We start from the raw sequence: 26,545 nt of genomic DNA on the forward strand, positions 1-26,545 counted from the left end.
ATTTCAGCTTGAAGCCCTTTGTCACGCATCCAAGAAACTTCAAATTCTCCCATTAATCCTAAGGATCTTTCTTCTTCTAATTGAGTTGCGGTTACTAAAATTTCCAAAAGAAAATTTCATCTTTACTTGCACAAGAAGTAAAATCCAAGGGACTACTTGGAGTTAAATTTGTTTGGGCTGCATCATATATATAAATAATATTTCTATTATTAAATCTTATGTTTTAGAGGGGCTTCCACCTACACCATTTCCGAAATCTAAATCTCAAATCATGTACGCATCATCGATACAATGAATGATGTTTGCCTTTCTGCCCCACTAACCCAATCTTCTTCTCGAAGCATTTTGTCTGTTTATTCACCCTCAAACTATTATCATTCCACTGGGTTTTTATATACTATTATTATTTCCCTTTTTACTCTGATTTATTCTCTGTTTCTTAGGGAAAAACTGAGTTTCAGTGACTGTGTCAAAAAAGGAAAAAGAAGTGCCATTTTCGAGAAAAAGTAACGCTTTTAGATAGTCAAACTTAAAAGACCAGCCTTTTTTTCTTTTCTGGGAAACTGAGTTATTTTCTTGGGGAGCTAAGCTCAACATTCTCAGTGGCCAAACAACAAAACGAGAAATTTTGGAGTTCACCCTGAACTTTCTATCGGTACGTTACCCCAATTTGGTGTTATGTTTGAAGATGAAAAAGATTGGTTGTTATGGATTATTTTCTTCATATTTTGCCTTGATATTGAATAATAAAAGTTAGATTTGAGTCTCAACACTCCAGACATTCCGACCTTAAAAAAAGGGCTGCTTTTTAATATATTTCGAAGAAATTTATCATAATTTCAACTAATCTTTTTGATATTGCTATTCAAGAATCCTCTTCTTTTTTTTTAATCATTTCTTTGCTTTACTTAGTGAACAAATGAAAATCCATTCTAACAAAAGAATATGTGTAATAATGAGTAACTTCAAAGCCTGCTTAAGTCTCTAATATTCTTACCTGTAATAATAATTATTTATAATTAATTTATGGATACCAATAGTAATCCACAGCTACAAACAAAATTGACGTCTCAACGTCACATCCGTTTCTCTCTCTATCTTTTATCAGCAAAATTTGAACCTACTTCACTCACAGATTGTTTATTTGTATTAATGTTTTATGTTTATTTTAATGTTTGTTTGAATAAAATAATAATTCAGTATTTTTGTTCATGTAATTGTATGTCTTTCTCTTTCAGCTTTTGCCACTTGCCCAGGACGGTATTTGAATTATCGGCATATGTCAATAATTCAGCTTCCAAATTCTAATTTTTCAAGATGCTTTTAAGATCCTGGGTTTGGTATTATTAATTTATCATCAAGAATTCAACAATGGCTGAACACCCACTTTTCTTCTCCCTTCGATCTCTTTCCCTTGTTTCAATCTTGTTTTTAGTTGTTTTCCCGCCTTCTTTGTCACTCACCATTGAAACCCAAGCTCTTCTCGACTTCAAAAACATGCTGAAAGACCCTTTGAACGTGTTGGATTCCTGGAAAGAATCGGAATCTCCATGCGAATTCTTCGGAGTTAGCTGCGATCCAGTTTCAGGCAATGTGACCGAGATTTCACTTGCGAACAAATCCCTGTCTGGCGAAATTTCACCTTCCATTTCAACACTTGGAAATCTTAAAACCATTTATTTGCCTCAAAATTTAATTTCTGGGAAACTTCCTCCTCAGCTAAACCATTGTTCCAATCTCAGGGTTTTGAATCTTTCCTGGAATGGAATGATTGGAAACATACCGGATCTTTCTGGGCTTCAAAACTTGAAGGTTCTTGATTTATCGGTTAACTCCCTTTCAGGCAGGTTCCCAAGTTGGGTCGGGAACTTAACAGGTCTGGTTTATCTTGGTTTAGCCAGTAACCATTACGATGAAGGTGAAATTCCAGAGAGTATTGGGAACTTGAAGAGCTTGACTTGGCTATTTCTTGCTAGGTCCAATCTTAGAGGACAGATTCCAGAGTCCATTTTTGAGTTGAATGCTTTACAGACGTTGGATATTTCAAGGAACAAGATATCTGGGGATTTTCCGAGTTCGATTTCCAAATTGAAGAACCTTACCAAGATTGAGTTATTTTTCAACAACTTTACTGGCGAGTTGCCACCAGGGATTGCTGATCTTTCTCTGTTGCGGGAAATTGACATCTCGTCGAATCAGATGCACGGGAGATTGCCGGAAAAGATGGGAAATCTGAAGAATTTGGTGGTCTTTCAATGTTATAATAACAACTTTTCTGGAGAAATCCCTGCAGGTTTTGGTGATATGCGTAATCTTATAGGCTTCTCTGTTTATAGAAACAATTTTTCCGGGTTATTTCCTGCAAATTTTGGTCGATTCTCACCGCTGGACAGCATTGACATATCGGAGAATCAATTTTCAGGTGAATTTCCCAGGTTCTTGTGTGAAAACAGGAAACTAAGGCTGTTATTGGCTCTTGACAACAACTTTTCAGGAGAGTTTCCTGATTCGTATGTCGATTGCAAATCACTGGAAAGGTTGAGGATCAATAAGAATCATCTTTCTGGGAAAATTCTTGATGGAGTTTGGGCACTTCCACATGCAACCATGATTGATTTTGGTGATAATGACTTTGAGGGAGAGATATCCCCCATGATTGTATTTTCCATTAGCTTAAATCAGTTGGTTTTGAAGAACAATAGGTTTTCAGGTAATGTCCCATCAGTACTTGGCAAGTTGGCAAACCTAGAGAGGCTTCTTTTGAATAATAATAGCTTTTCTGGCAATCTACCTGCTGAAATTGGTGCTTTGAAGCAGTTATCTTCCTTGCATCTTGAGCAAAATTCACTGACTGGATTGATACCGGGGGAAATAAGCGACTGTTTTAGGCTGGTGGACTTGAATCTTGCTGATAATGATTTCAGTGGTAATATCCCATCAACAGTTTCATTGATGAGCTCTTTGAATTCTTTGAATCTTTCTGGAAACCAACTTACAGGTCCAATTCCAAAGAATCTAGAAAATTTGAGGCTAAGTTCCATTGATTTATCTCGGAACCAGTTGTCTGGAAATGTTCCTTCTGATCTTTTGACTATAGGTGGAGACGAAGCATTTGTCGGGAATGGACTTTGCATTGACCAATATTCGAAAACGCTTGTGAAGTATACTTTGTTGAACGTCTGCAAGGAAGGGCAAGGGAAAAAGAGGGTGTTGGGGGGTAAATTGGTTGTTTTCATTATCATGGCAGTAGCTTTGCTGCTTGTTTTAGCTGGCCTGCTGCTTGTGAGTTGCAAGAACTTCAAGCTTGGTGAATCTGATGTCGAAAACGGTTTGGAAGGTGAGAAGGGAGTGAATTCAAAATGGAAACTTGCATCTTTTCACCACATGGATATTGATCCAGATGAAATATGTGACCTGGAGGAAGAAAATCTGATCGGGAGTGGTGGTACTGGACGAGTTTATCGGCTGGATTTGAAGGAAAAGGGTAATGTGGTAGCTGTAAAACAACTATGGAAGGGGAATGGAATGAAGGTTTTGGCAGCAGAAATGGACATTTTGGGGCAAATCAGGCATAGAAACATACTTAAACTCTATGCTTGCTTAATGAAAGGAGGATTGAACTATTTGGTATTCGAATACATGTCGAACGGGAATCTGTTTCAAGCACTTAGAAGTGAGAACAAAGGTGGAAAGCCAGAATTGAACTGGTACCAAAGATATAAAATTGCGTTAGGAGCTGCTAAAGGAATCTCTTATCTGCATCATGATTGTTCCCCTCCTATCATTCATAGGGATATAAAATCATGCAACATTTTACTTGACGACGACTATGAGCCAAAAATTGCTGATTTTGGTGTTGCAAAGATTGCTGAAAAATCTCTCGAGGGATCTGAGTACAGCAGTTTTGCTGGCACCCATGGTTATATTGCTCCTGGTGAGTTTCAAAACACCTCTCGTTTTAGCAATTTTCTGAGTTTGCATAGACATAGTTCACATATTTCTGCTATATATGTGTGTGTATCTAATGTTAAATTGTATGATTTTCATTGGCAGAGCTCGCATATACTCTAAAAGTCACAGAAAAGAGTGATGTGTATAGTTTTGGAGTGGTACTATTAGAATTAGTTACTGGTAAAGCATCAATTGAAGAGGAGTATGGCGAAGGGAAAGATATAGTTTATTGGGTTTTAACTCATCTCGGTGATGGTGAAAATGTCGTCAAGGTTCTAGACGATCGGGTGGACGTTGAAACTGTTCAAGATGACATGATTAAGGTGTTGAAGATTGGCATCCTCTGCGCGGCCAAGCTTCCCAATTTGCGCCCTACAATGAGGGAAGTGGTTAATATGCTCATGGATGCTGAACCTTGCACTGCCATTTCTGCAGATATCAAATCAGACAAACCTGGTAACAGTTTTCTCTAGTTGTTTATGTATATATATATAATGTTTGTACAGACACATCTATCAAGAGTTACTCTGATGGGTTAAAATTGGATAAATATATAAAAACTCTTGTATTGAGAATTAATCAGGTTGTAGTTGTTGAAGCAGTTAAAGGCTTAAAGCTTTGCCTCCCTTGATGGGGTTTCTGGAAGTGGAAACCATTTTTCTTAAAATCTGATGCAAGCTTGTTATTATTATTTTTTTGGTAAAGGTGAATTTTGACAAATTTTGTCAATTTAACTCTTCAAGTTGGATTTTTATTACGGTGTGATGTCGTGAGATTCATGTCATGTTACCATTTTAAATTTTTTTTAAAATTATATAAAATCTAAGTACAAAAAAAAACATGTATATTAAAATTATAAATTAAAAAATCGAGTGATAATTAGACACAATTTTGAAATATTATGCCATTAATTGAGAAAAGTTATTAAGTTTTTAAACTAGTATGAATAAAAAATATTTAGAAATCAAAGAGAGAAAAGTTATAGAATCCAGCATTAAATGTTAATTTATAATTTAATTCCTTTTCTTTTCATGAATGGTTGATTGGTGAATTTTACTTTTATGTTAAGATTGTGTTTATTTTTTCCAAAATTAATTTGAGTTTGAATGACATTTGTATAAAAATAAAAAAAATAAAACAATAAATTTGAATTACTAATTTCTCTCATTACCTTTTAACAATCTGTCTAAAAGTGAATATCCTATTTTTTATTGGTATTGGTAAGTATGATTATGATTACTTATTTATCATTATTTTTAAAATATCTAATATATAAAATTATTTATAAATTTTGAATGAGGTTAACTAAATTTTAAATACTAATATATTTACGGATTACTTTGAAATATTATATTTAAATTTTATTATATGTGCTGCTTTTATTTACGGATTTTATTGGAATATATTTTAATTATGAGTTGATTTTAGTTAATAGAGTTGTAATTACATTTCTAGTGTCTAAAGAAAACAAATATGAGGAATCTGTAGCAGGTAGACTTATTAAACTACTCTTAGCCACATTTGGGGTTTTTTTTACCAAACTAACTCTCTCTCTCTCTCTATATATATAAAAGAATGATTCAATTTCAAAAACAATAATCGGAATAATTTAAAATGAATAGTGTGGGACGGTGCCGACACCTCAATAACCAACACCAAGCCAATTATCTCCATCATTAGCTATTGATTGCATAGGGGTTTAAAAAAAAGTTTGGTGTTGGTACTACAATAGCCGACACCCGTATGTAATTTTTTTTCTTTTCTATTTTGTAAAATACAGGTATTTTCTGGTTCAAACATTGGCACCGCTAAAAATAAAATTATTTTTTTCGATATTTTTTGGTGCCGACATTGTGGTGGCCGACACCCATTTCAGGTAATCTTTTTTGATCTTGTGTTTCTAGTGGTATTTTTTATGTATTTTTTGGTGCCAGCACTGTGGTGGTCGGCACCTATTGCCGGTAAAAAAATTGTTTTTGATCCCGTGTTTCTAATGGCCGACACCCTAGTATAAAATTTGTTTTTTATGGAGCAGCTTTAAAACTCGTGGCCAACATCTACCTCCTTAATGGGCCTACAAAATGTGGAGGATTAGTTATTGGGTACTGTTATTTTGAGGTCATATCTAGTATTCAGAGTTTGCCTCGATTTGGTACCGTTCTCGCGGCCCGCACCGAACAGTGCTTTACCCCTAGATGTCAGTCAACTACTGCGACTCAACGCATTTCAGGGAGAACCAGCTAGCACTGGGTTCGAGTGGCATTTCACCCCTAACCACAACTCATCCACTGATTCTTCACGCTCCAGCATATATCTTAAGAAATGAAGAGAAAAAAATGGGTTCAAGAGATTGAAAAAATGTTTTATCTGTTTGGGGAGTGTACCATCAACCGGAGATTTCTATTATGTATTGGTAGTCATGCGTTAATAGGGTTGAATTATATATTGTCACGAGAATTACAAAGGTTATGTTGTTAAGGAGCGAAGGTGTCAGTTACAATTTACATGGGTAGGTGACAATCTTCACGGACCGAACCTTGTATCACGAGAACCCCAAACTTGGGGCATGAGATTCTCGATGGAGTCATTTGAAGCTTGGCTCAGTACTGTTTGGTCTGAAGCTCGGATGCAAGAAGTCGTTGTGATTTCTACGCAATTAATAATAAAATTAAGCAACTCCAGTATATTTAATTGAGGGCAGCTGAACCTAATCTTACTAAATGCAACGATAGACCTAATTTAAGAAGATGATTTGCTGGAGAAAATACTTTTCAAAATACATTAGCAAGCTGTGTAGTTTGATTAATTCAAAATTAGTTAGTATTATTGCACCCGCAGAATTTTCATAAATTATGAAATTAGTTAGGTAAATTTTGTAATAAAAAAAAAGGCAATAGTAGAGGTAAATAAAATTTTGAGTAAATTTTATTGTTCATAGGTTCGTAAATTTTATCACCAGCTAAATCGATATAAAATTGAGAATAATAAAAGAAGTCATGATATAATGTTTTTAAAAATATAAAAAACGGTTAAAAAACTAATATTATATCAAATTTTGTTATTTTTTATAAATACAAAATATAATACTAAACAAATATTCAAGTAACGAAAAAAAACGTATTAAATAATTCTAAACAAATCTATTAATTGAATACAAAAGTTTTGTTAGTGTTATATTTAAAAAAAACAAAAGAGAAAGAAAAATGAAAAAAAAGTCTGAATGAACAGTAGCCGCGTGACCGTCGGGTCACATCGGCGTGAGGTGGCAGTCGGTGCCGACGATCTGCTGTCTGGCACTGGCCTGCCACTTAATGCTGACGTGACCCAACGGTTACACGACTACTTTTCATCCAGACTTTTTTTTCTTTCTCTTTTTCTTCTTCTTTCTTCCCCACTATATATCTCAATGGTCCCCTCCCCCTACCCATCCACCACCACATTCCACCGGTTGGCCAACCAGCACCCACTGGAGTTTTTCTTTTTTACATTTTTTTTGGTATTAAGATTAAAATTTTAAGGTAATTTGGCATGTTGTTAATTTGAATGTTTTGTTCAATTATTTGTTGTTATTTTGTATGGTGATTGATAATTTAATTGATATTTATGCAGAAATTGCATTGGGTTCTCTTATCCAAGCTACCAACCACACAACGCCAATGAAAAAGGAGCCGGTAAATGTGGCTTGAGTCAATTTTAAATAAAACCATATAATTTATTTTTTTTAAATGTTTTTGAAGTCGGACTCTTTAAAAAATAATTATTCATTAGTTGTAACATCCCAATTTTCAGTGGTGTCGGAAACAGTGGTTTGAGACCACTAAAATAATTATTATATAGTGTTTATGAGTCGATTGTGAATTTAGGAAGGCTTATGAATTAGTGAATTATGCTTTAGAAATATTTGTTAGATTAATTGGTTTTGAAAACGAGGTATCGAGACTTCAATTTTATAAACTGAGCTGTAAATATTTTTATATATTTATAAATATTTATGGAGTGTCATTAAGGTAGTATTAAAGTTTCGTTAGAAAATTTTATCGTTTCGATAGTTAATTAATTACAAAGGACTAAATTAAAAAAGGTGCAAAACTTGCTAAGTGATTAATTAGCATAAATGGTAAATAAGGGAGGACTAAAAGGGTAGTTAGACACCCAAGGAATGGCTAAGGCGGCATAAGCAGAAAAAACAAATCTTGGAATTAGGTGATTTAAGGGCAAAATTGTAAATTTCGTAAAATTAAGCTTAAATAAAAAGAAATCTAAAGATTTCTAGGAAATTCTTCTTCAATTCTCAGCCAAAAATAGCCATTAGAGAGCTTCTTAAGCTGGTTTTTATATTTTTTACTTCAGGTAAGTTTAATTATTTCTTTTCTCTTGAAATTTTTATATTTTAAGACTTTTACAATTAAGTCCAACTATCTAATTCATTAGGTTTTTATTCTATGGGTAATTTTGAAAGTTACCATTGATGAGTGCTGGATGTTTATGATGAATTAACATGGATTTTAAGTTTTAATTTTGTTATATGAAGATTTTATCAAGTAATTTCAATAGAAATTGATTTTAGGACCAAATTGTGAAAAAGATTAAATCTTAGCGTTTGGTATTAAAGTATATTTATTAAGGGCTGTGTAATAGCTTATAATATTTAGATAAAGTGTTAATTGAGAAAAATTATCTCATTTGATGAGTTAATTGGTGAGGGACTCAATTGCAAAAATAGTAAAAGTTGTGGTAATTGTGCTAATTTCAAAATTAGAGGGGTATAAATTGTGAAGTGGACTGAAATTGAAATATATGCTAATGAATGAAAAATTTTACATTCTAGATCAAGAGCTCGTAGATCAACGAGAAAAAAGGAAATTAGCCGAGTAATATCTGAACTATTACCAATTATACAATCCAACCCAAGTAAGTTCATATGGTTAAACTTTCATGATTATTTGTTAATTTAGGAATGGTATAATATATTTATTCATATTTTGTTGTTGAAATTAAGATTATTGTAAAAGTATGAAAATTGAATTGAATGTTTAAAACAAGTAGAACGCAGGATTGAGTACGATCGTTCCATGGAAAAGAATGAATTGACATATAAGACCATGGTTGGACCATGGCAATGTTTAAATATAATACCATAGCTAGGCTATGGCATTTTAATGAAAAGACCATAACTGGGTTATGGCACCTTGAATGTAAGACCATGGTTAAACCATGACAGTATAGATACATGTGTAAGACCATAGCTGGGCTATGACATTCTAATGATAAGACCATAACTGGGTTATGGCACTATAAATGTCAGACCATAGGAGGGACATTGCAATGCATGTGTAAGACCATAGTTGGACTATGACAGAAAAAGAACAATGTACTCATATCCGTAAGTCATTCTTCGATTTAGTAAGAAATGGTATGAGACTTATGTGATTGAATTGAAAGATTTATAAATTATTATTGATATTGATCTGAAGGAAGTGCGTTTATTGATTATATTGTATTTGACAGGGAAAAATGCATGATTTATTTACAATTTAATTTATTATATTATTTTAAGTTCGATAATATCAATGTTTAACCTATTGAACTTACTAAGCTTTATTAAGCTTACTCGTGTTGTTTAATATTCTTGTAGATTAACGTGTAGTCGAAATATCGGATCAACACATCAAGCTACACTATCCAGTTTATTTCGGTAGTTTTTGCAATGTAAATTTTGGTTTATATGGCATGTATAGGGTTGGTTTGACAATGAAATAGTTTGAATTGTAGTTGCGAATATTAAATGTTTGTATGCATGTAATTAGTAGTAGAATTTGATAAATCAATGAAATGAGTTAAATAGGTAGGTATAAGTAAATGAAATATTTGTGATGTTATGTCATGTTGAGAACATGTTTTAGCTTGTATTGATTGCTTGGTTGGGATATATTGGTGTATGTGAGTGTTGAGTACAGGTTAATGTCAAAATGAGTGAGAAAAATGGTCTTAAAATGACCTATTTTCGTTCACATGGGCATGTGTCCCCTGCTTCTAAGAAAAATTTTGAAATTTTGGGAAAAATTCCCTGAGTACCCGGTTTAGTCCCGATTCATTTCTAAGGTGAATATTGGGCCTCGAAGGTCCATCTAAGGGACAATATGAGTGTTATATAATTTATTCTTAATATGTGTAACAAAAGTTAGGAAATGTCCATATTTAATTCGTAAAGTTCGGTAATTCTCCGTAATCCTGTTCTGGTAACGGATAAGGGTTAGGGGTGTTACATTAGTTGTGAAAATTAATTTGAAAAAAATTAACAAATATTGGTTTTATTATGTGTACAGGATGAGTATAAGATCTTGAGCCCTCAACTCCATGCTACGGGATATTTTCCTAACCATAGGATTGTACCATACTTGTATGCTGCCAGGTTTGGCACATTGACATTCATTCAAATGTTCGACTTAAGATCGGATTTAATATCTACCCTGGTGGAACAATGACGCCCAAAGACCCACGCATTCCATCTTCTGTGTGAGAGTGCATGACAACAAGATAGCCGACACCCAAAAAAAATCATTTTTTTAACACGGGTACCGGCAGATGGAAGGCTGGCACCAAAAAAATTATATTTTTACTAGGGTGCTAGTCGTTAGAAACATGGAATAAAAAAAATTACTGACATGAGTGCTGGCCACCATAGTGCCATTACCAAAAAATATAGAAAAAAAATATTTTTTATTGGATGCCAACCACTAGAAACACGGGATAAAAAAAAACCTGACATGGGTGTTAGCTAGACCTGTCCATGGGCCGGGCGGCCCAGCCCGGCCCGACGGCCCGCCCGAAATATGGGAGGGTTCGGGTAAAAATATAGGCCTGAAATATGGGCTTGGGCAAAAAAACGAGGCCCGTTTAAAAAATGGGCCGGGCTCAGGCTCAACTTTTTTGGCCCGGGCCCGGCCCGGCCCGAATATAATAAATATATATTTTTTATTTTTATTTTTTAATTTTAAAATACTTTAAAAATATTTTTTTTATTTTTTTATTTTTAAAATATTTTTTTGTGTTTATTAAAAATCGGGCCGGGCCGGGCCGGGCTCGGGCTTACTCTTTTTCCCCGAGCCGGGCCTGGGCAAAAGGCCCGAACCCGGCCCGGCCCGGCCCATGGACAGCTCTAGTGTTAGCCAACACAATGTTGGCCACTATTCATTTCAGATCATTCCTGTCATTGTTTTTAAAATTGGGTCATTCTTGTAAATATTTAATTTTTTTGAATTAATTGAGTAAAAAAGTCCACATATTTTGAAATGTTTCTATTTCAACCGAATTAATTGAAATTTGAGTAATGGAAAATATTGAAATAAATAGCAACCTAATGTCCAACTGAACGTGGCTGAAAATTGAAACGGTTTAACAATGAACAAAAATGAGTGACCATAAAAAATATTAGAAAAAAGAAGGGCTAGGTTTTAAATAAAACAAAAAGTAGGAGGGTGATAATGTCAAATGATATATAATTATCAAGTCTATGTTAAATCACTAATTAACATTCATCTCTTACATGTAGAAATATTAAATTATGTTAGAACAATTACTCAAACGCATATATAATGATTTTAACTACCAACTCTGCCAAACAATAAATGTATATAGAAAAACTCGTGTAAGTATCCTTCCAAAATTAAATTTAAACAAAAAAATATTTTTATTATTAAATAATTTGTGAAAGGTGTTGAAACCATTTTTCGTAAACGGGGTCGACTTTAATTTTGAAGATAAAAAAACAAATATGGGAGTCGCCACCAATCTTTTTTTAATGAGATGTGATCAGATCACCTTGAAAAGTGGTTGTTTTTAATAAACGATTCGATTTTATTAAAACAATGATTTTGATCCACGAAATTTAGAAGAACGGGTTCGGGAGTCGATTACGTACGAGAAAGGATTAGCACTCTCGTAACGCCCAAGATTGGTACCTAATTGATTAATTAGTGTCTTAATGTCAAAAATTTGAGAGTTTTAAAGAGGTTTTGAAAATATGATCATTTGTCAAAATGCAAAAAATATTTAGAAAAAAGGGCATACTTCACGTTAATCGAGAAAGAGAATTACATCCCGTATGTTAAGAAACAATGTCTTGGATTCCAAACACGAAAATAAATGCCAAAAATTTACTTGTTGCAAAGTACTTGATCCACTTGGGTTTAGGAAGAAATCATACTCTGTAAGTTAAAATATGATTTTTCCTAATTTTTGAGATTAAAAAAATGCTAAAAATGTTCGTTTATTTGGATTTATCGAAAGAAATCGAAACCCCGTAAATTAAGGTACGGCTTTTTCAAATCCCAAAATACGAAATGTTACTTGTTTTAAAATTATGATTTATGAATCGAATAAAATTAATCTAATGGTAAAAATAAGACATGATGTTAATATGCGTAACAAAATGATAATGAATACGATAATGTGAGTATAAATAATACGGGCAATAGCAATAAAACAAAATAAATAAAAGGATACATCAATAACATACAAAATAACAAATATATGAACAAATAAGATTAAAACATTCTTTTAAAATAATAATAAAAACGTGAATAAATAATTAAAAGGAACATGAACAAAATTATAAAAATATAAAAGTATAAATATGTATATATATATGGAAATTATAAAGTATATAAAAATATATGTAGATATATATATGTATATATAAATCGTAAAATATATAAATATATATATGTATATGAATTATAAAATATAAAAAAATATATGTAAAAGGGTATATTTTAAAATATAAAGGATATATAACTATGTATATATATTTATAAAAAGAAAATGTGTATGTGGATATATATAGTTATGTATATAAATTATAACATATATAAAAATATATAAGTATGTATACATACATATATATAAATAAGTTATAAAAATATGTACGTGTATGTGTATATATATATTATAAAAATGCATGTATAATGTATATATATATTATAAAACATAAAAAGTATAGAAGTATGTATATATATAAATCAAAGATATGCATGTATATATATAATTAAATCTAAAATTGAAAAGGTATGAATGAATAACTAATAATAAACATGATAATAGTAATAACAATATTAAAATAACAATAGTAAAAATAATGACAGCATTATTAAAATTAATTAATTTAATAGCAAAAATATAAAAGATTAATTTGAACTGAAAACAGAACTTTGGGGGGCTAATCTGCAAATAAAATAAAAGGAGATCTTTCTGAACGCACGAACAACATAGAGGGACCAAAATGGAAATTTTCCCTCCTCCCCCAAAACGACGTCGTTCGAAAAGGGACCAAATTGAAAACGATACAAATAGTGGAGTAAAATTGCAAAAGTAAAGAATACTTAATTGAAAACATAAACAAAATCGGAAGGACTAGGATAGCAATTATACCCTAGTCACAAAACACGCGGATCCTCCAGGTAAATGGGTCGGCAAAAGGACCATTGACGGCGGGACTGCGGGCCGAACTAGGTAACTCTCTTCCTTTTCCCTTTTAATATTTTCGCAGATGAAGTAAAATATATAAAAAAACAATAGATCTTTAAAAAAATATCACCTTTAAACAGTTTAAATCTTTTTCTCCTTTTTTGTATTTTATATCGGTCCTTACATTGTTTGATTTCAGGGCTCATATAGCCGAAAGAAAATACAAATCCTTTTTCTTTTATTTTTCACTGTTTTAAATACTTCTATTACGCTACCTCTCTTTTTTTTTTTGTCTCTTGATTGTTGTTCTCGTCTGTCTTGCAGGTCGTGGGGGTTAATGGGCAGAAATCTTTGCCATTTCGATGCAACATTGGTGAAGCCGTCGTCATCGGGCATGGTGCGCGCCGAAGGCGCCCATGGGGCAGGCCGCGGTGCGAGAGAGGGGAGGGAACCCTAGGGTTTCTGATTTTGTTTAGTTCTTAGGCAATATTGAGCCGTTAGGGTTTTGGGCCGTGTATTTGGACAGTGGGGTTTTGGGCCTGTAATGTATGTGTTTTATTTTGTTTATGTTTAAGGCCCGGGCAAAAATTGGGCTCCACAAAAGGATTCAAATTTATAAAGATGTGCAAAGCTTTACTCGACTTGAGTAGCCTAACCCAGGTTATATATACGCTAGAGTTTTGATATGAAGGTGCGGAGCCAAATTGGTTGGAGTTGTTGTAGTTGGAGGGTGTCTATGGGCATCAAATGTTGACCAAACCACAGTGCTTGCTTCTTCTAAAAACTCCTTGAAATAAAGTATTACATTTTCTCAGACTGGGTCAGTTCCACACTTGAAACTCCATCAAACCTGTAAACCGCGTGTAATTTCCCTCATGCTCCATTACTCCAACAATGTTGCCATTCTTTAATTGCCAAATATATAATCTTTCTCCCTCTCACCATCAAATTATGTGTCGAAACAAGTTCAATGGGTTGTTTCTTCTGCAAATCCCACCCCTTTTCTCTCTTGATTTCTTCCTTTCTTTGTTTTATTTCTTTCAGTTTTTCCTTCTCCACTGTCTCTATATCTGAAACTTCTAACCTCACATTAGTGTGTGCTTTAGTGCCATCTCCTGAACTCAACCGATCCTCCCTAAATTGTTCTAGCTTTCCAAGTCCTGGGATTCAAACCCCTTTCCATCCTAATGATTCCTTCACTGGGATTGTCTCTGGGGATGGGTTTTTATGTGGTTTCAGACCTTCGCTTTCCTCATCCAATGTTTCGGTCATGCATTGTTGGAGATTCTTCAACAATGGCACTACCATGGAGTTCAAAAGGATTTACAGGGGTCCAGCTCTCAACCAACTCGAAGCTGGAAACTCTCACATTTGTGGTCTTAATGCGACCAATGCTCTTGACTGTTGGCAATGGCCCGAATTCAACCCAACCGGGGATCAAAACTTCTCTGAAATCGCTGTTGGCGAAGGATTTGTGTGTGGATTATCGGAAGATGGAAAAATTAGCTGCCGTGGAAACGGTGCTGGTGTCACTGGCGAAGAGCCTAAAGGGAATTATCAGGTGATTGCTGCGGGCTTTAGGCATGCTTGTGCTATCAGTAGAGGTAATGATTTACAATGTTGGGGGAATACGGTGGTCGACGATACGCCTCGGGGAAAATTCAACGCACTGGCTTTGGGACTGAACCGGAGCTGTGCATTATGGACTAATGGAACTGTGATCTGTTGGGGCGAAAATAACTTCAGTCTGCCACAGGAACTGGAAAGGCGTAGCTTTATTACAATCAAAGCAAAGAGAAATGTTTTTTGTGGAGTTTCAACATTGGATTTTTCCTTGTTTTGTTGGGGTGACGCAATGTTTAACTCCACCTCTATGGTTTTCTCTCAAGTTTTACCGGGGCCATGTAGGGCTACATGTCCATGTGGTTCAGTGTCCGGATCAGGCTCATTTTGCAGCAATGGTGGATCTATATGCCAAGCTTGTGTGTCAATTGCGCCGTCCCTGCCATCAGCTCCCTCGCCGCAACCTCAAAACAGATCCACAAGCAGTGATTGGAATGGCAGAATGATAGCTTTCCTAGTTGTTGGTTGTGTAGGATCCTTCTCTTTGTTGCTAGTCGTCGGTTTCTTTGTCTTCAGATATTGCAAAGGTAGAGGTTGCCGTGTTCATGATTCAGGTCGCCTGGAGGAAACCGTGTCCCCAAGTCCGACTAACCGCGTTTCCAATCAGCCCCAAGCCTCGTTAGCACACGCAGTTCTGGAGAAGCGTCCGAGCCAATTGACAAGCTTGGCAAATACAGGTGGTTTGGAGGAATTTTCTTTAGAAGTCCTGATTCAAGCCACCAACAATTTCTCTGAGGATCATAAAATTGGGACCGGTAGCTTCGGTTCTGTTTACCGGGCCACGATGGATGATGGGCGTGAAGTGGCCATCAAACGTGCTGAAACGATGACGAGCACTTCATCGTATGCTGTCGGTACCGTGCGTCAAGAAGATAAAGGCAATGCTTTCGTTAATGAGCTGCAGTATTTGTCTCGCCTTCACCACAAAAACCTTGTCCGACTACTGGGATTTTGTGAAACATCGGATGAGCGTGTATTGGTATACGAGTACATGAGGAATGGCACACTCCATGACCATCTCCACAAGCTCCAGTCTTCACCCTTCATGTCATGGGCCACACGGCTTAGGATCGCATTAGATGCCGCCAGAGGGATCGAATACTTGCACGAATACGCGGTACCACCCATCATACACCGTGACATAAAAACCTCCAACATTCTTCTCGATGCAACTTGGACAGCAAAGGTATCTGATTTCGGATTATCATTGATTGGCCCGGAGGATGAGAAGTCTCACCTCTCGCTGCAAGCAGCCGGCACAGTCGGATACGTGGACCCTGAGTACTACAGGTTTCAACAACTGACCAATAAGAGTGACGTTTACAGTTTCGGTATAGTATTGCTGGAATTATTAACAGGACTCAAGGCAATCCACCACAATGAAAATGGGGCACCGAGGAATGTGGTTGATTTTGCGGTTCCATATATCGGGCGTAATGAAATTCATAGAGTATTGGACAGCCGAGTCCCAGCACCAACCCCTTTCGAAATAGAGGGAGTAGCAAGTGTAGGATGGGTAGCAGCTGCTTGTGTAAGAGCAGAAGGCCGACACAGACCTTCAATGTTGGAGATTGTAAAGAGCTTGGAGAAGGCTTTGACTGACTGTTTGCTTCCCCCAACTTTCTCTCGATCCAGTACAGAATCCTCAACATAACTCCCCTCACATTTTGTATAGCAAAGTACAGAATCCCTCCAATTCATTCCACTATATTCGTTCTTTCACATTTTTCTTGTTTGTTGATTCATTTTTGTTCAATATTGACTTAAATTTTAATTGAAAATATTTAACTCTGATTCCTGGTGTAATTATATTCGCTAAAGATTACTGTACAGCAAAATTTATTTAATTAAGTAAATATTTCGAATATCAAACATATAAAAATTAGATTATTTAATTCTGGACTTTTAGTGCATCAAATTGCGTAGAAGAAAACCAAAGAGAGGTCTCCACAAGGTGTCGTTCGAGTTTGACACATTCATTACGATTTTTTCTCAATAAAACAACTTTTGAATAATTAAAACATGCATGCATAGTTTCTCATTATGGACCCACAATTTATTTTTGTGTTTGTGTTTTCATTGTATTTGTATTTGTATTATCCGTAGTAATCATGTCCAAGGTTAAACATTAATTATTATTATTGTTTGTTTAGGGTAAGCTTTTTTTTTCATAATTAAAGGTTAAACGTTGTTATTATGTAACCCAGATAATTGTTAAAAAAAGGGTTTTGCTAATCATGTGGTATTAGTCGCTTGGAGCGGAAGAAATGCTGTATATAGATCATTTCATATTTAGGTTCTTAAAATTCTCATTCCACTTTAAACCATTTATTTGTTAGTTTTAAATTATCTTAAATTCAATTATTCAAGACTTGTATGTAACCAGTCCAGATTGCTCCCACCAATTTCTTTTTCTTCTCTGTTGATTCAATTGGAATTTTAGTCTTGATTTTGATTGTGCTAGGAAAGTCGATGCTTGCATGTTTCTTGTAAAAATTCTAGATTGAGTGGAGTTTAATTAGTTAATTAATTATTTATAATGATTGTTTTGATTCAAACTATCAAATAATTAGTTGAAACTTCAGAAAATTGTGATTTAGTTTTCCTTCATCTTTAATACATGTTTAATCATCATTTGTATAAATTTCAGAAGTCCATATTATCAACTCACTAATATCAATAATATAAGGATTAAAATGTAAATATCTAAAATATAGAGGGGTTGTCTGGATCTCTTAAGTGGGAAAAAATGATGGCGGGTGTAGTAGCAAGAAAATAGAAAAGAAGTTGTTATATAAAAGGTGTAATCCTTGAATATTTATTTCCATAGAATTTGACATATATTCATTTTGAGTTGGCCCAACTCCAACTAAAACTTAAAGCAAGGAGAAGGTCAAAAAAGGATATCTATGAATAATTAATTGATGCATGCATTATTTCTCGATAAAATAAAATAAAATAAAAAGTTGACCGTAGCACTTTGTTTTTTTGTTTTTTTATTGAAGCATTCAAGGGAGGTGATGTGGACAGTGTTGGTGATATGGAGGATGACTTAGTTTTGGGGCCTCCACCCAACGGAGGCAAGGTGAGCAAAGCCTTCTCAGCGAAACATACGATGGATTCAAGACCTAAAAGGTGCCGCCTGGTGAGCGGTGTCGCTGCCCAAATACCATCCCTAGCCTCTTTAAGCTGCCACCTAACCAATGGTGAAGAACCCACATCTGAAGGTGCCGGTGGAGGGAGGCAACCTAAGGTAAGTTGGAAGGTGAATTTGATTGGATCCAACACCTCAAAGCCTAACTCCTTTCATCTTACCCTCCTTGAGTTTGCTTGGAATCCACTTACTTTTATCTCATCATACTCAACTATGGTATTCTCACTCCTCAACTTCACCTTGCTAACAATCTTTCTTTCATTTGGTTAAATTCTGCAATTAGTCCCTGTACTTTTTCAAAAATTATGGATTTAGTTTCTGTCTTTTAATTTGATCAAATTTAGTTCTTAATTGTACTTTTTGACTTGATCAGTTTTAATATCTATATACTTACAGTTGTAGATTCAATTTATATTTTGAAATTTTAGTCTTGACATAAATGATAGCCGTTAATCCATTAAATGAATTTTTAGTGAGTAATATATGGAAATAACAAAATGATATGACATTGCACATATGATAATATGTTTGACGCATCAAATTTTAAAAACAACAAAACTTAATGAATTTAACCATTATCATCTGGTAAAGACCGAAATCTTAAAATTTAAAAAATATATATACATAACTTAAAATGATTTAATTAAAGTAGAATAACTATAAAAACTAACAATAGAGTTTTACAAGTTGGGGACTTGACCGGGAAAACATTGACGCAACCCATTTGTCTTATACCCATTATTCATATTTTCGTTAAAACAAGACTTGAGTCATTGGACACCTTTGATGTTAATATAATTTCTTTTATATTTAAAAATATTTTAATAACTTTTTTAAAATATTTTTAATCTTAGTTATATGAGATAAATTGATGTTAAGCAGGGTTTAAAGTTAATAGAAATGTTTGTTTCTTAAATTATAAAGAAAGCATGCATTCGTTGGTAAATTTGATCCATAAATTAATAATTAATTTTTTTCAGAGTTTGGTTTCCATTGCTGGACCACAGTTTGTTTGTCATTCATGCATTTGGGTGTTTAAAATCGTTTGAAAATTCTAATCATTCATCCATTTTTAGTAAAAAGTAAAACCCCAAAACATGTTACACTTTGGGCATTAGCGATATGACTGATAAAATAATAATTAATAAGTTGAATCTTTACTAACAACTTTAAATATCTCTATTTTTATTTAATATAAAAAATAAATATTTTATTTAATAGGCCTACATAACGCGAAAAATTAATTACACGACTCGCTCTAGTAGATACCTTAAAAAATAAAAAAATATTATATCATATAATATTTTTATAAACTAATGAATCAAAAATGATTTGATTAGTGAAATTCAATTCTCTTGAATTATTTTATTAAAAAACATAAAAATAATATTAAATTATAACGTATTCGTGAAAAATAAAATTATATAACAAATATATTATAAAATTTTATAAATACAGTTTTTCAATATTTACATTACAATATTATATTTTTATTTTTTGTAATATTTTTTATTTTTATATGATATAGATTATTTAATATTCTCTCAATAAATATATAATATATAAATAAATAATAAGATATTAGAAAATTAGAAACAAACCAAGTCAGGTTGAAATGAACTTATTGAATTCAAATAATCTAAGTGTTGAATAATAAAACCTAAAATAATCAAAATTCGAAAAATTTAAATATCAAACATGAGTGATTTAAACTTAAAATAATCCAAATTTAAAATATTAATTAAAACCAAAACTAATCTAAACTCAAAATTAATTGAAAATTTGAAACTCTAAGTTAACTAATCTAAATTAATCTGACCTAAAATAAACCTCATCTACCCAATTGACAAGTATAGAATAAAAAGTATTCTAATTTATTATCCAAAATTATTTTATTATCTATACTATTTGTAAAGACCTTTATTGAGTTGGTGTCACTCATCAATCGAGTCTCAACTCAATTAGAAAATTACCAAAAATCATTTTATTTGCAAACAAAATTATATGATTATGTAGATTTTTTTAATTTTTTTTATATTTTTATAAATCAATCAAAATTAATTCATAATCAAATTTAAACCAACGACATTATGCATTTTTTTTCTTTTACCATTTGAACAAAAAAAATTTAGTTTTTACATGAAATTAATAAGTATATTTGTAATATAAATTTGTTATCTATACTATTTATAATTCTTTATTGAGTTAGTGTCACCTATCGTTGAGTCTTTTAAGGAGCTAAGAAAAAACTATTTTGTTTACAAAGTAAGTTATATAATTATGTGGGTATTTTTGACTTTTTATGTTTGTATAAAAATTTGTACATACATTTAAAGGGTATACAAGGGCCTTCCCCCCTCCCCCAAATTTTAAGAAATTATGATTTTTCTCTTACTTAAGCACCAAAATTTTTTGAAAATTTTCATTTCAAAATTTAGAAAATTTTCATTATACCTTTTATTTTTTTTTAATTTTAATTAAGTTCGCTTAAAATATTTGAAAATTCTCACTAATCTCACAAAAAATTTAAATATTTTAATTAAACTCCCAATTTTTTTTAAAAAAAATCTCATTAAACTACTAAAATTTTTGAAAATTTTACTAGCCCCCAAAATTTAGTCCCAAGATCCGTCACTATATTTTGTGTTATTATTAATTAATTCTAAACCATATTTTTTTTATTTATTGTATGCTATTTTTAAAACACACCTATAAGTTTTACATATGTGAGTTTCACACGCGTATGCGTGTGATAAAATTTCTAATATGCATATAACAAGTTTGTGAATTCAAATAGCTATAAATTTAATGCATTCATAATAGTAATATTGAAAGAAAAAAAATTGTAACCAGAGTATGATTAGTCTCCTCACCATGAATGCTCTCTAAAGAGATAAATGACATGTAATGAAATGTGCTCCATCCTTATAAATGAAGATCAAATCTTTAATCACAGTAACCACCACAACCACATCTAATAGTTTAATCATGATAGTAATGATAATAGTAGAATTGAAATAGAAAAGATTGAATGTATTGGTAATAGTATCCCGTATCAATGTCACACATAATGTATAACCCTAGAAAAAGATTCTTTGATGGGAGAGCACGTTATTGAGTTCAGGAGCTTTAAATAAGAGATTAGAAAATGGAAACATGGTTGCCAAAAATGGTGCGAATTCGCACCCTGCTCCAATCCTCTTTCTTTTTTACCTAAAACTACTTTTCCTCTCTTCCCTTTCCGCTAACTACAATTCCAATGTCTCTCTCTCTCTCTCTCTTGCTTTTATATACCTGCCTCAACTCTCTCAAAGCAAGCATTGTGAAACAAAAATCCAAACACTTTGGCCTTCTTTGGAATTTGTAATTTTCCGAAAGCTGAAGTGGCCGGAACCGTGGCCTAACCTCAGGTCTGTGCCCCTTTTTTCATCTTCTCTTTAGAAAAATATAAAAAAGAAAGGAAAAGGAAAACAAGGGGTCTGGGTTATATACTTTTTATAATACTGCCCTATTCATCCAAATGCATGGTTTGTTTATTTGTTAAGAGGTTTATAGTATCAGCTAGCTAGCTTAGATCTGGTGTCAGAACAAGGGAATCTTCCACTCCTTCCATGAAAAAGATCTCTTTTCCCAGCATAATCACTCACAAAACTCCTCTTCCAACAACAACAAAAAAAACATATGATGGGGTTTTCTTCATATTTCAAACTAACTTCTTCTTCAGAGGATGTTGGTTCTTCTTTTCTCTGATAACTATAATAGGTTTTCGCTATGTTTTATTATGCTTTGAATTTCCCTATATGTTATGTACAGATGTTTTAAATCTCCTTCAACTTCACTTTCTTTCATGCTGTTAACCTACTGTTTTTTTTTATCAGCCAAAAGAGATTATGTTTCCTTTGAAGATAGATAGCTAGGGTTTAAGTATAGCTAACTTTTTATCCACTCCCTATTTCCGTGGGTTATGCATGGATCTGCTTCTACACTCATGTTCTTTTTCTTCTGAATATCTTTTTTTCTTTTGGCAAAGTTGTTCATAAATTAAATCTGACACGATCTTCTCATCTTCCAAAACCTAAAAGCAGGAATATATAAAAGGGTGAAGATGGGAAGAGGAAAGATAGAGATAAAGAGGATCGAGAACACCACGAATCGTCAGGTTACGTTTTGCAAGCGGAGGAATGGACTGCTGAAGAAAGCATACGAGCTGTCAGTCCTTTGTGATGCAGAAGTTGCTCTTATCGTCTTCTCCACCCGTGGCCGCCTCTACGAGTACTCCAACAACAAGTAATTTTCCTTCTCAATCCCATTCCTCGAATATTCTTATCTTTTGGGCCAAATTACTTGATTTTTAAACATTTTTCCCTCGCTTGCTTTCAAGTCTTGAAGATCCAAATCTTGTTTTAAAACTCAAATCAATTTTATTGTACTATAACATGAATAAACATGAATAAAAATGAAGTAAATTATTTTCGATTAGGCTAAATACCCCAATTTAATAAGTTAAATATCTAAATTCGTATCCACAAAAATAAAGTCGACCAGTATCTCAATTTAAATTTATTATCCATAGAAGTCTGAATATTAATATTGACTTCTGCTTCAAATCTGTTGCACATACATATTAGTTTTAATATTATATGAATTTGCACAAAAACAAATCAAATATCTGCGCTATACGCTATTTAATTCGTGAATGATCCATTTTATTTCAGAGGTAAACACAGACAATGGAAATGAGTGAGAAAGACGATGGAGTTGAGCCAACTCCAATCTTACATCTGATTCAACATGGATAAATTAAGCATTCCAACACTTAGATAATACAATCATCATATTGATAAAAAAAATTACATCTTGCACCACAAACTAAAATGTAATACCACTAATAAACTTGTGATATAAACAAATTTCTTAGCCATGCAAATGAGGACTTCTCTCAATGGCAATATTAACATCTTAGGAACTTTAAGATCAGATTTAAGATTTATTCTAATTTCAATTACTTTGAGCTAATTAAAATTGATTGCCAGACAAATAGAAGTAAAAGCATTTTTAAGTATGATGGAAAGGGAATTCCAATATAGAAGAGCCTCTCCAATGGAAGGATGTGGTGTAATTAGATGGTAAAGAGGTGCATGTGATTATAGAATCGGAAGTCAAAGCAAAATTTCATCCGATGTTGAAGATTTGACATAGATCCCATTTGGTTTAAACCCTTAATGTCAAAGTGGAGTTTGAGTTCCAATACTTTCCAATTGGGTTGTTTTGGACATCTCTGTCACTTCCTTTTGTCTGCTTCTATTTTCAAGCTAAAAACTGTCAAACTCTCCAACTCCAATCTTTTGTTTGCTTATCATTCTCTTCACTGAAGATTTGGCAACCCATGTTTGGAAGCTTTTAAATATTGCTTCATTGCTAAATACAGCCACTTCAATCTATATGTCTCCTTTCACTTCCATAGCTAAATCCATGCAAAAACAAAGTAGAGAATTTTCTTCTCCCACCTGTTACATTGCCGATTGAGCTAACTTCAATATCACTACTCTTCACCCAGTTATTTTTTTCACTAACTTTAAAAATTTAACTTGCGAATTATGATTAAACACATATTTATAAGATGGGTTTCTTTTTCGAAAATAGTAATTAAAGATACGTACATGGTGGAGATCTTGTAAACTCATTTTTGGCAACAAATCCCTCTTCCTTTAATTCAATCCAACTTTTATTAATCCAATATAGTCCATGGTGCGTGTTTCAAGTCCAAACTAAAATGCTCAGGATACGGCTTATATGCATCACTTCCAGTCCCTAATGCACCATGGAATCACTGATTTTGTACTTGGATTACCCTAAACTCAAATGAACAAGGAGTTAATTATGGTGCTACTTTATGGATTCTATAAAAACTAAGCATTCTTATAGTAAATATAATATTTGTGCTTTTTCCTTTTACGTCCATTTCCTATATCCCTGCTGATTTGATTTCTTGGGTGCAGCATAAGATCAACAATAGAGAGGTACAAGAAGGCATGTTCCGGTACTTCAAACACAAATACCGTTACGGAAATCAATGCTCAGGTAATTAATTATTTTTCGGGATAAGATAAATGGAGTTTGGTATTTTGCATGACAAAAGAAATATTTATTTTACAATGTAGTATTATCAACAAGAATCAGCCAAGTTGAGGCAGCAGATTCAAATGCTACAGAATTCTAGCAGGTAAACTATAAAATCCTTTGAAATTGTGAGATGAACAAAAGAAAAAGAAAAAAGCAGTCTTAATTTTCAAAAATTAAAAGAACCTGGCTTGTTCTTTCAGAGGATTGCATTGCCCGCTTTTCCTCCTTTTACATTTTGTTCTTTAAAGGCTAATACCCTATTTCTTTTTAACTTGGTTTCTTTCAAGGCATCTAATGGGAGATTCGTTGAGTTCCTTGACAGTGAAGGAGTTAAAGCAGCTAGAGAATAGACTTGAACGAGGCATTACTAGAATCAGATCAAAGAAGGTAAATATTTACATCCCAATGATTCATTTTCATTTTCATTTAATATAAAATCATGGGGATTTTCTTTGACTTGAAATCACTCATCTCAGCTTACTCTCCTACTTAATGTTTATATATTTATATCTGTGTCTTATCTGAGTTTGGTTGTTGGTGATGCAACAGCACGAAATGCTGCTAGCTGAAATTGAGTATTTTCAGAAAAGGGTGAATGCTTACTTTCTTATTTACTTTACTTGTTTTTCCCCACTTCTAAATTTAACTCTTTAACACACCTACCTTAAATTTTATATATTGTAGGAAGTTGAGCTGGAAAATGAAAGTGTATGTCTCCGAGCTAAGGTAATTACATTCATTTTTCCTAACACATCAACCAATTGTTTTTGTCATGCAATTTGAGTTTAGTTAAGGCTGCCCATCCACACCTACTCAAATATTGAGTGAGATCTCTTCAATTTAGAATTTAGTCCCTGTACTAGTTTTTCTACTTTTTCAGATTTCATAATTTAGATTCAACGGTTAAAATTATTATGCTGAATTCATATTCCTTTCAACATTATTTTTTTAGTTATATGGTTATTAAGTGAGTATTTTTTTTCAAAATGTCACACCAACAAATTTAAGAAAAAAATTAACGGTGTTAACAATTGGGCTTGACTTTTAAAATTTAAAAAATAGAGGGATTGAATTATTGAAAATAAAAAAATATAAAAATTAAAGTGCCAATTTAAGAAGAGTACAGATACTGATGACACATTTTAACATTTTAAGTGCTAGTATCAGACATACCCAAAGATAGAGGGTTGATGGTCGGGCACGGCCCAATTTCAAAAAAAAAGATTTATGATATGGGGATACAAAGTCTTGGATACTAATTCATAATTTTATTGTTGTTGTGAATGCATGTTTATTGAAAAAATGATTATCTGATCATATTTTATTATAACCTTGGAAATATAAAATTTGTAACTTCATAATATCTTAAGAGACACTGAATGGGAGTTATGATTAAGAATAGATTGCAGAGATAGAGAGGGTTGAGGAAGCAAACATGGTAACAGGAGCAGAGCTGAATGCTATCCAAGCCTTGGCATCTCGCAATTTCTTCACTCCAAATGTGATTGAGAGAGGAACTCCCACTCCCTACTCCCACCATGACAAGAAGATTCTCCATCTTGGGTAATTGCCTTTTTCTAATGTCTTTGCTTCCAATATTATGAAACCAAGCATTGGGTTAATATGTATATTTTTTAATCTTTCTATTGCAGGTAGAGAGAGTTGGAGCGAACAAATCTGAAAAGGGTGTTGTGATATTATGAGATTAAATAAGGATGCATTTCAACCATATGTACTCTACATATATTATGAAGCTGTCATGTAATTTGTTACTTGTTTTGTTCTGTTATATTGTCTCAAAACCTATACTAGTAGTAATGTGTTTAATTTTGTGTGTTAAATTGATTTTTTTTATATAATGCTTAAAATTATTCACAGTTCTTACTTAATTTTTAAATAGGAGAAAAATACGCTAATAATATTAAGTGACGGTTGATGATGATAGCCAAAAATATCGATACTAACATTTGTTTATAATAATAGTGTTTCTTTTTATTTCTTATTCAAGTTAGAAATAAAGATTTGTTTTACCATAGAATAGTACCTAAATTCTTAAAAAATTAATTTTACAAGAAAAAATGAAATGGTAGAGGGATCATCGATCATTAGCCATCTATTTTGATAAGTTGAGTAAATGTGTATGCTCTCTCTTACCTAAAGTCTTCAATTTCAAACTCGGTAACATACAAAGACTACAAAACAAAGGCCCAAAAAGTCAAAACCAGCCAC

At 33.0% G+C, this 26,545-nt stretch overlaps 3 protein-coding genes across 5 annotated transcripts; all 3 read left to right on the forward strand.

Moving 5' to 3' along the window:
- The first annotated feature begins 218 nt into the window (after positions 1 to 218).
- On the forward strand, positions 219 to 4,596 carry LOC107904908 (receptor protein-tyrosine kinase CEPR2). 2 transcript variants are annotated; one of them, XM_016831427.2, is made up of 3 exons: positions 219 to 655; positions 1,239 to 3,934; positions 4,054 to 4,596. In XM_016831427.2, exons 2-3 carry the CDS (start codon positions 1,372 to 1,374, stop codon positions 4,422 to 4,424), a joined length of 2,934 nt encoding a protein of 977 aa, XP_016686916.2. In that variant the 5' UTR covers positions 219 to 655; positions 1,239 to 1,371; the 3' UTR covers positions 4,425 to 4,596. The 2 variants fall into 2 exon arrangements, with proteins under 2 accessions (XP_016686916.2, XP_016686915.2); XM_016831426.2 differs by lacking the exon at positions 219 to 655 and having other exon boundaries at positions 1,135 to 3,934.
- A 9,478-nt stretch (positions 4,597 to 14,074) lies between these two features.
- Positions 14,075 to 16,820, forward strand: LOC107904909 (serine/threonine-protein kinase-like protein CCR4). The gene has a single exon (XM_016831428.2). The coding sequence runs from the start codon at positions 14,387 to 14,389 to the stop codon at positions 16,691 to 16,693; it is 2,307 nt and encodes a 768-aa protein (XP_016686917.1). The 5' UTR covers positions 14,075 to 14,386; the 3' UTR covers positions 16,694 to 16,820.
- A 4,648-nt stretch (positions 16,821 to 21,468) lies between these two features.
- Positions 21,469 to 26,157, forward strand: LOC107904906 (agamous-like MADS-box protein AGL11). Of its 2 annotated transcripts, XM_016831420.2 has the most exons (9): positions 21,469 to 21,603; positions 22,279 to 22,480; positions 24,193 to 24,274; positions 24,355 to 24,416; positions 24,604 to 24,703; positions 24,866 to 24,907; positions 25,001 to 25,042; positions 25,719 to 25,879; positions 25,969 to 26,157. In XM_016831420.2, exons 2-9 carry the CDS (start codon positions 22,299 to 22,301, stop codon positions 25,970 to 25,972), a joined length of 675 nt encoding a protein of 224 aa, XP_016686909.1. In that variant the 5' UTR covers positions 21,469 to 21,603; positions 22,279 to 22,298; the 3' UTR covers positions 25,973 to 26,157. The 2 variants fall into 2 exon arrangements, with proteins under 2 accessions (XP_016686909.1, XP_016686914.1); XM_016831425.2 differs by lacking the exons at positions 21,469 to 21,603; positions 25,969 to 26,157 and having other exon boundaries at positions 22,276 to 22,480; positions 25,719 to 25,883.
- Positions 26,158 to 26,545: the final 388 nt, after the last annotated feature.

The sequence above is a fragment of the Gossypium hirsutum genome, chromosome D05 (assembly GCF_007990345.1).
Source record: "Gossypium hirsutum isolate 1008001.06 chromosome D05, Gossypium_hirsutum_v2.1, whole genome shotgun sequence".
Classification (NCBI taxonomy): domain Eukaryota; kingdom Viridiplantae; phylum Streptophyta; class Magnoliopsida; order Malvales; family Malvaceae; genus Gossypium; species Gossypium hirsutum.